The sequence below is a fragment of the Nansenia antarctica genome, assembly GCF_963989245.1.
Source record: "Nansenia antarctica genome assembly, chromosome: 17".
Taxonomy (NCBI): Eukaryota; Metazoa; Chordata; class Actinopteri; order Argentiniformes; family Microstomatidae; genus Nansenia; species Nansenia antarctica.
Window position 1 is genome coordinate 13,447,054 of NC_137687.1, and position 12,741 is coordinate 13,459,794.

A 12,741-nucleotide genomic window follows, 5' to 3' on the forward strand; every position below is an offset into this window, starting at 1 on the left:
TGCAGCCTTCTTCTCGGAAATTAACACTCGCGCCTGCAAAAAAACACAAGCTTTCCTTGCACCTTGATCGAAAAGTACATATGAAAACGGTACACACACACCCAAAAAAAAGATCCAATGTTCTGAAGTAAAAAAAATGAAATAATAAGACATAATATTGAGAAAATGAGGCCTCTGAATATTGGATGTTTAATCGTTCTGAAGTTTAGAGCCATTTCCTCTCTCAGCATTGAGTGAACGAATCGTCTTTGGCTACAGTACAGGACACTAAAGGACATACAATAACTAAACGGTTACGAATGTAACATAGGTTCTCTGAAGGAGATGTGTGGGAGACACCTCACTTATAGGACACCTTTCGCTGAAGACCCCTATCCAATCACCTCTGGTACAGGCTGCTGATGCTTGCAAGTGAACTCCCTGTGCCATTTCATCCAGTGAATCCGTGAATTCCTCTTCACAAGTCTCCCTCATCTCTTTCAGAGAATCTGAGTTACATTCGTAACGTTTCAGCTCTCTTTCAGTCAACTCAGTTCAGCCTCTCACTGTGAGACCCGGCCAAACACCCCGATCGCCTGGTCCAAACTGGAAACCTGTACGGATAGCCTGTGAGACTGGGTGAGAGTGACTGCATCCGTTTGGGCAGGCCACAGAGCCTCGCCCTTCTCTGTGTTGTTGTGTCTCCTGGATCTTTGTCGTGATCGGAGTCACGATTAGAAACCAGAGACGACGCAATTAAGGAGGTTGACACGCAAGGTGAGAGAATATTCGCTTTTCAAGCAAGCAAGCCAAGGGCTCAGCTGTCTAGAGACAGGAAGTCACTGATTAGCCGACCGTCCGAGAGCCAGCCATAGCCATTTACGAGGGACCTAGCAAGTTATAACAATAACCTAGTTTAGGGAGTTGTTGTTGAGGTAGTAAGGGTTCAACTGTTCAGATGAACTGTGAGCTCACAGACTGTTTACAGACCATAGTGTTAGCCTGCTAGCTCAGTTAATAGGTGCTCACAAGGTGAAAACCGACAAAACTTGGCATACAAACTTCTTTGAAAATCTTCTTTTGAATATCGAGCTGAACCACAGGACACCAGTAGACGGCCTAAGGCCCCGGGAGAATTGTAGGATTCTCAGTGGAACAGTTCAGTCGTAGCTCACACAGTCAGCGAGTGAAGAGCGGAAGGACTGAAATGGCGGCTTTGCCACGTCCCTTTATTGGGACGGGTGATAGGCGGGGTCATCACTTGCAAGCGTTACCTAGGCGTCTCCTAGGTGTGATTCGACGAAAAGAAAGGTACGAAGTGATGCGTGTCCCATAGTGAGGGGTCGAACAGGGAGTCGACTGAAAGAGACCGATGATTTGAACTATTCACCAATAGTACAACACAATCCAGAAATACCTATTGTACCATGACTGCCCTCTGCATCATGTTGATAAGCTCAACGTTTTTGTGTGTGTCCAGGGAGAGAGCGGACCTGATACCGTTCACCATCCCAGAGAGACCACCAACATGAGGACACAAACTGTGGCCTCCTACTTCAGAGTAAGGATGGGTCTCACTTCATCACTTCTTGCATTATATAGCAGATAGATCCAGAATAATGGACTGGTAGTATAATTGTATCTCTGTTGATAAATTGACTGCCAAATGCCAAATGTCAAAGAGATGACTTGGGCAGATAGTGATTTTGGAATGTAACAAGCATTCTGATAGGCTGATGGCATCATAGGCAATAATGCACAGTGAATCAGCAGTGTTAGGAGAGTAGAGTTAGGCAGATATCTCAGTTTGGCCAAAATATGACTTAGGCAATTATGCTATGAGGCTAACGATATTCATTCAAATATTCAAATATTCTTGCTCCTCAAAATGTACTTGGTGGTAAACTTGGTTTCTTCTGTCCTTCTCTTGTCAGTACTCTCTCATGGACCTTCTATCCAAGATGGTGGCCGGTCAGCCCCACTTTGTGCGCTGCATCAAGCCCAACAACGATCGCCATGCCAACAAGTTTGACCGTGAGAAGGTTCTGGTCCAGCTGCGCTACACGGGCCTGCTGGAGACGGCCAAGATCAGACGGCAGGGCTACTCTCACCGCATCCTCTTCACCAACTTCATCAAGAGGTGAATCTGTCTGTGTCTGTGTGTGTGTGTGTGTGTGTGTGTGTTTTTAGGGGTGTCTTTGTGCAAATGTGGTCCTCTCACAAATGGCTTTATGGTGACATACTTACGAATATGCATATGTGTATGCTGATTTCTGTGTGTGTGTGTGTGTGTGTGTGTGTGTGTGTGTGTGTGTGTGTGTGTGTGTGTGTGTGTGTGTGTGCCAGCCCTGTATATATCCCCTCCTACACATCAGCCTGATCTCTTGTGATGTTACAGTAGCGTTCTGAATCTGCTGTTTACTGCATTATGTGTGTGTGTGTGTGTGTGTGTGTGTGTGTGTGTGTGTGTGTCTGTCTGTGTGTGTGTCTGTGTGTGTGTGTGTGTGTGTGTGTGTGTGTGTGTATGTGTCTGTGTCTGTGTGTCTGTCTGTGTGTCTGTCTGTGTGTCTGTCTGTCTGTGTGTATGTATGTATTTGATATGTTTCTCTATTCAAGTGTGCCACCTCATGTAATAAAATGTCCTTCTGGAGGAGATGAATTAGAGATCCATGTTTTGAGGGTTATTCTGCTCTCAGGGAGTTCAGTTTGTGGGTAGTTAGTCTGTTGTAATAATCCCATTGTCTGTTGCAGGTACTTCATTCTGGCCTTCCGTGCCCACGAGGAGCCGGCGGTGAGCCCAGAGACCTGTGCTGCCATACTGGAGAAGGCCCAGCTGGAGAACTGGCTGCTGGGGAAGACTAAAGTACGCTCACAGAGATGGAGGGTTTAACACTCATATAATGATTACCATGCGTTATTATTAATAATAATAATAATAATAATAATAATATTAATATAAATAATAATAATAATAATATAAATAATAATAATAATAATAATAGTAATAATAATATTAATAATGATAATAATAATAATAATAATAATAATAGTAATAATAATAATGCATTTATTTTGTTTTGCGCTTTTCTCAGTACTCAAAGAGCGAAAATAGACGGATAAATAAAAAGTAAAACAAAAGCACAGTCAGTAAAAACAACAATAAACATAGTTAAAGAATAGTTAAAGAATGGAAGAAAAAAAGATTTTTTGAAATAATGTACATGCATGTGTTAAACAACAGAGGAATCTGGCTAGTAAGTTTTGCTTCATATTACTTTAATTACACATAGGAATGAAAAAATACTGTATAAACAGCAACTGTAACTGTATATTTACATTTACATTTTTGGCATTTAGCAGACGCCTTATTCCAAAGCGACTTACAATCGCTACATTTGACTAAGCAAGTGAATCATCAATCCACCAGTCGTAGGAGGAAGAGTAATCTAGCTCAGGCCAGGGGCCATTGGCAGTCTCAGTGATAGGAGAACAATGTAAGTGATGGAAGAACAAAGTATATTAATTGTGTGTGTGTGTGTGTGTGTGTGTGTGTGTGTGTGTGTGTGTGTGGTGTGTGTGTGTGTGTGTGTGTGTGTGTGTGTGTGTGTGTGTGTGTGTGTGTGTGTGTGTGTGTGTGTGTGTGTGTGGTGGTTCTCAGGTGTTTCTAAAGTACTACCATGTGGAGCACCTGAACCTGATGGTGAGACGGGCCACGGACCGCATAGTTCTGGTCCAGGCGTACGTCCGGGGCTGGCTCTGCGTCAAGCGGTACCGCAAGATCCTGGAGGCGAGAGCCCAGAGCGCCCTGGTCCTCCAGTCAGGTCAGTGTAGCGTGTTATTATTTAACACTAGAACAGCCATGGGTGGGGTCATTAACACTAGAACAGCCGTGGGTGGGGGTCATTAACACTAGAACAGCCATGGGTGGGGTCATTAACACTAGAACAGCCATGGGTGGGGTCATTAACACTAGAACAGCCATGGGTGGGGTCAGGATCGTTGTGAGTAAAATAAAAGGTATATCTTTGCACTCGATCAAATTTCAGGACCCTCCTTTCATGACTTTTCCTAGATATGTGCCTTCTACCACCCAGTATCCTTACATTTTCTAAATCACATCAGGATAAGCTAGTTTTTCTGTGTAGGAGGCAGGCTAATTTAGAAGGCGGCCAACTAGTGGTCGTTGTGTGTAAATAGCAGCTTGAGCATTGTAAAGAGGCGGCTCTTATAGTAGGAAAAAAGGTGCGGCTGTTCTAGTGTTAAAAGTATCAATAGACACATTGTCTTCCAATGGCACAAGCTACTGTATTATATTATAAGCTTATAATAAGTAATAACGCACTACGCTGTTGCCTTTAGGTAAAGTGCTGCAAAGATCTTCATGATTACTACACACAATTGCATAGTTAGTCACGTATCATCTATGCTAATGTCTTTGACTTGGGTCTGTCCAACACCAGCGTATAGAGGACATAGTTAGTCACGTATCATCTATGCTAATGCCTTTGACTTGGGTCTGTCCAACACCAGCTTATAGAGGACATAGTTAGTCACGTATCATCTATGCTAATGCCTTTGACTTGGGTCTGTCCACCTCCAGCGTATAGAGGACACAAGGTCCGGAGGAGAGTAGCTGATGATAAGAGCAAAGCCAAGCTTGAGGCCTTCATCGTCCAGCTCCAGGCCGGTAAGGACAGTTTGGCACCTTAGCCATTGTTATTCCTCCATACTATCTTTATATATATATTTATATGTATATTTATTTTTTACCCTTTTTTTAACCCTAACCCTAACATATATTTTATTTATATATTATATATTATATTATATTATACATATACATATATGTATATATTATATATTTTATATACAGATTATATTGATATATGTTATTTATTTAATATATTTATATTTAATAATAATAATAATAATACATATATACACATATATATATATATATAAATTTGATTTAATGTTATACCTGGTCATTTATGAAATCAGGTTAGGTCAGGTAGTTGTTTCATATCCTGTGTCGTCTTCCTGCTCAGTGTGTCGGGGTTACCTTGCGAAGAAGACGTACAGAGAGGTGGTGGACGAGAGGAACAGAGCTGCAGCCAAGATACAGGCCAACTACAGAGGACACAAGGGCAGGAAGAGCTTCAAGAAGAAAAGGTATCACAACCATTAGTACCTGACCCTAACCCTAACTAAAGGTATCACAACCATCAGTAGATCTTTGAAGAATGTGCTGTATGTTAGTAACTCTCTCTACTTGGAAAAGAAGAGAACGCATACTGCAGAAAACTGTGCTAGCGACGGAACAAAATACTATTAAAAGGAGTTGTAGAAGCCACACACTCTAGATCCAGATGCAAACATTTGGTTTTAATATGACAACGGTTTCGGCCGTAGCCTTTGTCAAGTTACATCATATATGTACGATTTATATGATGTAACCACATTTTTGTATCTGGAAGTAGAGTGTGAGCGGCTTCTACTCCTTTTAATAGTAGCTCTCTCTACACCATCAAATATGAAAACATTATGAAATGAAAAGAATATTACAGTTTTCATTGAGATCGAAACTAACACTACATTCTCATTAGGGAGGCCAAACAGAAAGAGAAGGAGACAGCCAAGGCAGTGAAGGAGCAGGAGCCAGAGCCTCAGGAGAGCACTGCTGCCCCGGGCGCAGGGAAGGGAGGCGAGGAGGATGAGGAAAAGGCTGCCGTTGTCCTCCAGAGTAACTTCAGGGGCTACAAGGAGAGGAAGAAACTCAAGGGGGAGCGCAACAAGACAACGTCGGGCGACGCGGTGTTACAAGAGCCGCCCCAGCCTGTGGATCAAGACGACAGACCGACACCACCTGTTATTACAAAGGCAGAGGAAGAGAAGGAAGAGAAGGAAGAGAAGACAGAAGTGGTAGAAGAGGAGGAGGACGATGAAGACGATAAAACGCCAGTGGCGACAGAAGGGGAGGATGACGATGAAGATACAGAAGTGGCTGACGAGTTTGAGGACGACGAAGAAACATCAGAGATGGAAGACAAAAGGAAGGATAAGGGAGGAGAGGGAGAGGAAGGAGGAGGAGGAGGTGTAAAAGTGCCGGAAGCAGAGGTGGTGAACCCTGAGGAGGAAGCCAAGGCCGCTACGGTCCTCCAGAGCAACTTCAGGGGCCACAAGGAGAGGAAGAGGCTGGAGCAGGAGGGCAAGATCCCAGCCAGGAAGCAACGGGTGACCAGCCCTCCTGAGGAACAAGTAGTCCCACCACAGCCCACCACAGAGCCATCGGTGGCACAAGGGACCACAGTAGAGGCTGGGGGGTCGTCAACGGATCCTCAAGAGATTTTGGAGGTGTCTGGAAGTGGGGGGGCAGAGAAAGAGGGGGAGGAAGACGAGGCGAAGGCAGCTACGGTCCTCCAAAGCAACTTCCGCGGCCACAAAGAAAGGAAACGTCTTCAAGAAGAAGGGAAGATCCCGAAGAAGAAGGAGAAGAAGAAAGACAAGGTCGCGCAAGAGTCTCCGAGGGTGGAGGAGAAGAAAGCTGTAGAGGAAGAGGAGGTGCCTGAGACGTCGGACCCCCAACCACAGCCAGGGACATCCGCCAAAGGCCAGGCCGAACCAGACGAGGAGAAAGCAGCCACGGTCCTTCAGAGCAACTTCCGAGGACACCGAGAGAGAAAGAAACTGAAGGCGCAGAAAAAGGGAGCGAAGAACGAACCTCAGATTAAGGAGGAGGAGGAACAGGCAGAGGTGGAGGAGGAACAGATGGAGGAGGAGGTCTTGGAGCTCACAGATATTCAGCTGGCCCGTAAAGAGGAGGAGGAGGCGAAATCCAAGGAGGAGGATGACATGGAACAGCAGCAGGCTGCGGTGAAGATCCAGAGCAAGTTCAGGGGCCAAAAGGACAGGAAGAACCTCAAAGCTACGAAGGCCACGTCTAAGAAAGAGGCGGAAGAAGTGGAGGTCTTCTCTAGAGAGGTATATCAGATAAGTGCACTGTTAAATGCTTGAATGCCATTTGACATACTGCACTGTACTGTCACCACTCTTACCGTTATATTATTTATAATATTTAGTTGGTTTTCAGCTTTTTAGGTTTTCTATTCCATAAATGTGACATTTGTGTTTACTTCATGACATTTAGAGTAGGAGAAAAATATTTTTTTTACTCAAAAGTTTCATTACATGACTCAAATATATGTTATTATGATAAGAACAATGTATATTTATCTAAAATATATATTACATGTGATCATTACGTTTATTTAAAGTATTTTGATTGCTGCAAAGGTGAAAGACAGGAATGCCACCGTTTCTGTAGAATGACCCTTTTGTGTTTTTTCAAATGTTGTATCGGTTGTTTGTTTGTTTGTTTGTTTATTAGGATCCCCATTAGCTAATGCCATGACATTAGCTAGTCTCCCTGGGGTCCGACACAAAAATCATATTTGAACAATTGTCAACATTATACAGACATTGTAAACATTGTATAGATACATACATCGTAATAACAAAAGTTAGAAAATAATTAAATAAATAAAAAAACATCAGCAAATGAGATAAATCATCTACTGTTCATTCAGAGTTCATTGTATTATCTTTTATTGTTTTCTTGAAAGTGCCTAGTTTTACTAACTAATTAGTTGTTTGTCCTCTAGATCGCAGAGGCGTCCCAGGACTACGTGAACCTCCAACAGAAGCTGAACGAGATCATCCTGGCCCACCACACCGACCCCGACAGCAACGGCATGTTTGCCAAAGGAAAGACGGTGAACGGCTTCGCTGCCAACCACCAGCCACCAGGTCAGATAATTACTACTTTACATAGAGAAGGTAGCACACACTCACATACACACACACACACACACACACACACACACAATCACATAGACACACACTCACACACACACACACACACACACACACGCATACACATAGACACACACACACACACACACACACACACACGCACACACATAGACACACACGCACGCACACACACACACACACACACACACACTCACACACACACACACACACACACACACACACACACACACACACACACACACACACACATATAGAAGAGTAGAGTAGACAGTTTGCTCCTCTTACAAAAAACAGATGTGACTATTCGGAGTATCATTGATGATCCAAAGTCACTCTTGGTTACCGTTATCTGTTAACGAAGCAATACAATTAAAATCTTTAGGTCTATCCATCTTTTCCAATGGCTTCTGGCTCATCCGCTAGGCGCTAAGAGCATCAAGGTTATCCCTCACAGACAGAGAGCTGAATAGGGTTCACTGACACGCATTGAAAAGGGCAGAGTGCATCTGTCAGTAGAATTCACCTCCTCTCACCCACTCTTCTCTGGCCTGTATAGAGAGAAGGTTGTGCTCGGGCCAAACGTCTTCACTTGACTTCAGGCTTCAGTAGTAATAATAATAATAATAATAATAATAATAATAACTTAAATGTATATAGCGCCTTTCAGAAACCCAAGGTCGCTTTACAAGGGAATGGGACAAACAGAACAGAGCCAGAGAGACAAACACACAAAACAAGAAACAGTAAAACAGCAGAATGGACTAATAAAGCTGACATGCAGACTACAGGTTGAATACAATGGTGAATAGGTGGGTTTTAAGGGCAGCTATGAATATGTCCAGGGTTGGAGAGTCGCGGATATCCTTGGGTAGAGTGTTTCAGAGGGTGGGGGCTGCCACACTGAAGGCTCTGTACCCAAAGGTCCGGAGTTTGGCACTGGGTTGGATGAGGAGGCCCGTGTTAGAGGACCTCAGAGTTCTGGATGGGGTGTAGTGGTGCAGGAGATCAGAGTTCTGGATCGGGTGTAGTGGTGGAGGAGATCAGAGTTCTGGATGGGGTGTAGTGGTGCAGGAGATCAGAGTTCTGGATGGGGTGTAGTGGTGGAGGAGATCAGAGTTCTGGATGGGGTGTAGTGGTGCAGGAGATCAGAGTTCTGGATGGGGTGTAGTGGTGCAGGAGATCGGAGAGGTACTGGGGGGCCAGGCCGTGGAGGGATTTGTAGGTGAGCAGGAGGAGTTTAAAAGTTTCAGTCGTTTTATCTGTTTATCAGTTGATCTCTGGGCATATTTAGCTGCATAAATTCCCAAACAATGTTCTGTATTTTTACAGTATTGAAGCACTTTTTCAGCTCATGTACCAATATACAGTAGCACCCATCCACATTTTGAGCCATAATGCTCACCACACCTCAACAATTAGAACAATTAGCAATTATCACAAGAAGAGTGAATTAATTATATTATACCAATTAGGAATCAATCAAGAGATGGACAGGTTGGTAGCCTGGTCATCTGTATTAACATCTCTACAATTTATTAAAACTTTGGATTGTTCTAATTTATCATATTTCACAAGCACACTATGACATTCACCTCTTATTTTGTGTTACATTTTCTGTGAATTCACTCACCAAACAGTACCCATGAAGCTGTTTTCAGCCTACCCCTGCCTGCCTGCCGGCCTGCCAAAAAAAAAAACTAAACAAAATGCAGTTTCTCTGCTGGCAGTACCTAAAGAGTTTATCAGTGGACAAAGTTTTCTCTCCTCTCTTGTGAGGCTTGATCTTATCAGAACATCTAGGGATGTCAAGTGCCAAAACAGGAAAGCGCTCCTTGATGCGTCATCAGATTCGTCAATGCGTCAATTCCCCCAGCTGCATGGATCTATTGTTCATTAGATTTCCACCGGTGATATGTCTAATTGCTTTCAGATGGCAGGTGAGGATAATGGCAGAGTCAAAGTTCATCCTCTCAGTGCCGCTGGGCCAAATGGAGCTGGCAGCTCAAATTGTATCTTCATAAGTTCAGCAGGTGTATCCAGAGGAAATCTAATTATTTAGCCAGCCGTGATTAGGTTGGTGTCATGGTGACTTCCTCGCACTCGATTGTGACAACCCCAGATTATTTTAGGTCTGTATGACTTTCTGAGTCTCCAGCCGGGGCGGCTGTGGCACAGGTGGTAGAGCCGGCGTCTAATGATCGCAAGGTCGGCAGATCGGTGGTTCGATCGGTGGTTTGAGTCTGGCTGGCCACAAGTCGAAGTGTCCTTGGGCAAGACTCTGAACCCCAAATTGCTCCCAGTGAGCGGGCCGGCGCCTTGCATGGTAGCTTGCCGCCATTGGTGTGTGAATGTGTGTGTGAATGGGTGAATGAGAGGCCGTTGTAAAGAGCTTTGGAATAATGTGCTATATGCTATAAGTCAGTCCATTTACCAAACCTGGGCTTTTTGGTGTGTTCCCTTTTTACAGGGAGTTCCTAAGAAAAACACGTGGCCTGAGGAGAAGTAGAATTAATCTACAATATTATTTGCAGAGGCTCAAGCTACAATACTGTTTTTCAGAGCCATTGTCCTCCATATATTCTCCATTTATTAGGCACGTCAAAAGCTGTCCCCATAAATTTCCGTTTTGCAATAAACAATTAAAATTGTAATTTGTTCCAGGCAGAATGAAATAGGAAAAAGTTCTTAGAACGGCAGTCACATTGCTCTTCGTGGAAAAGGTCATTAAATGCTAATCACGTTTCCTGAGAAAGTGCTCTAGCAATTACAACAAACATTAATGTAGGGGATGGGGGGGATGGGGGGGTTCAAATTGGCTTTACTCCTTTGAGCGAAAGAGAATTGCTGATGACCTTTAAATAGACATGTTCAATAATATGACAAACCTTTCGCCCCATTGCCAGTTAACCTCTACTGACATCGATTAATGGTCTTTTGTAAGAGTAAACAGGAGTTAAGTAAGAGTTACAAAACCAAAGGTCATTGTGATCTACGACACAGGGAACATGCTAACAATGTTAATGATCCTAGAAGGTGGCATATGATGAGATCACTTAATGAAACATGATGGATCGCAACAAAAGAGCATAATAATATAATACATAATTTCTCATGCATGTAATATTCATCATTCTTTTACTAATATCCACCCTCCACATCACACACAGACACAGACGCACACACACACTCACATACACAGATCACACACACACACACGCACACGCACACGCACACGCACACACCCCCCCACACACACTCACACAAACACACACACACTCACACACGCACACGCACACACACACACCCACACACACACACTCACACAAACACACATACACACTCACACAGACACAGATCAGACACACACACACACACACACACACACACACAGATAACACTCAATACAGTAATGAGAGCTGTAGGTCACCAAGGAACGGGACACTGTGTGACTGACAGGGGGAGTTCTGATTGATCTCTGTTGGAAAGTTCTAGCAGCCTAAGCCCCTGAGGGTAGACCACATGACCCTGAGGGTAGACCACATGACCCTGAGGTTAGACCACATGACCCTGAGGTTACACCACATGACCCTGAGGTTACACCACATGACCCTGAGGTTAGAGCACATGACCCTGAGGTTACACCACATGACCCTGAGGTTAGAGCACATGTCCCTGAGGTTAGAACACATGACCCTGAGGATAGACCACATGACCCTGACATATATATATATATATATATATATAGACTACTTTTCTGGCGGGGCAGATTTTAGGAGTAATGGTAAATGGACTGCACTTATATAGCGCCTTTAGCCAAAGCGCTTTACAACCCATTCACACACACATTCACACACCAATGGCGGCCAAGCTACCACCTACCCCTACCTCAAGGAACTCCTCCATACCCCTCAGACCTCCTCACGCACCCTCTGTTCTACTGCCACCAACCTCCTCAAGACCCCCAGGACCAAGCTCCGCACCATGGGAGATCGGGCTTTCTGCTCGGCTGCTCCCAGGCTGTGGAATGCTCTCCCTGACCACCTAAGGGCACCACAGTCTGTGGATGCTTTTAAACGAGGCCTTAAAACCTACCTTTTTAATAGAGCCTTTTATTAGCTTTTTTAATTGAAAATGTTTATTGTTTTATAATCTTCTTGTTTTTAATTGTAGCACTTTGAGATTCTTTATGTAAAGTGCTCTAAAAATAAAATGTATTATTATTATTTATTATTATTACCATGCAAGGCGCCGGCCCGCTCCGGCCGGGGGAGCAATTTGGGGTTCAGTGTCTTGCCCAAGGACACTTCGACATGTGGCCAGCCGGGGCTCGAACCACCGATCTGCCGACCTTGCGATCATGAGACGCCGGCTCTACCTCCTGAGACACAGCCGCTCCTAAAAAGGAGTGACATTCAAATGTTGAAATAAGCCATGCCGCACTTACCCTTATCTGACACCAGCCTTAAACAGTTTCAAGTTTACACGTTTTCTATTCTTCAAACCTCGTAGCTGTGTTTGTACAGCTGAGATTGCAGCAATTGAGCATTTACAGGAGTCATGTTGTGCAGAGCAGTGTGGAGTGGAGTGTGGTTTACCAGCAGGGGTGTCCATTGTATTCCCTCAGTCTCCCCCTGAGAGGACAATCACCACTTCCTGCCATTCTTCAACAAGCCATTTTCAGAAGCCAATATATCGGAAAAGTAGTTTTCTCTCAATTCTTGTGTGGAGTTGGCCAACAAAATTAAAATAACCTAAAACTTTTGTCAGTAAATGTAAATTAAATACCCGATTAACAATTGTTCTCAGGAACATGAACGTCACGGTTGCTATGTCCGCCCACTGCCGCCGTATTCTTTGGTACATCATTTCGTTATTTATTTGTTATTTTCGTTATTTGGTAGATCATTTTGTTCTTATTTTCGTTAGCTA

At 43.9% G+C, this 12,741-nt stretch overlaps 1 protein-coding gene across 1 annotated transcript in view; it reads left to right on the top strand.

Annotated features, from left to right (window-relative positions):
- Nucleotides 1-12,741, top strand: part of myo3a (myosin IIIA) — a gene marked incomplete at both ends in the record, with an annotated part of 39,235 nt that overhangs the window by 21,319 nt on the left and 5,175 nt on the right. Inside the window, 8 exons of the mRNA XM_080547303.1 lie at nt 1,460-1,540; nt 1,914-2,119; nt 2,731-2,842; nt 3,638-3,800; nt 4,580-4,666; nt 5,028-5,151; nt 5,586-6,960; nt 7,641-7,785. Coding sequence (XP_080403429.1) covers nt 1,460-1,540; nt 1,914-2,119; nt 2,731-2,842; nt 3,638-3,800; nt 4,580-4,666; nt 5,028-5,151; nt 5,586-6,960; nt 7,641-7,785 — 2,293 coding nt within the window. The remainder of the gene's footprint in view (nt 1-1,459; nt 1,541-1,913; nt 2,120-2,730; nt 2,843-3,637; nt 3,801-4,579; nt 4,667-5,027; nt 5,152-5,585; nt 6,961-7,640; nt 7,786-12,741) is intronic.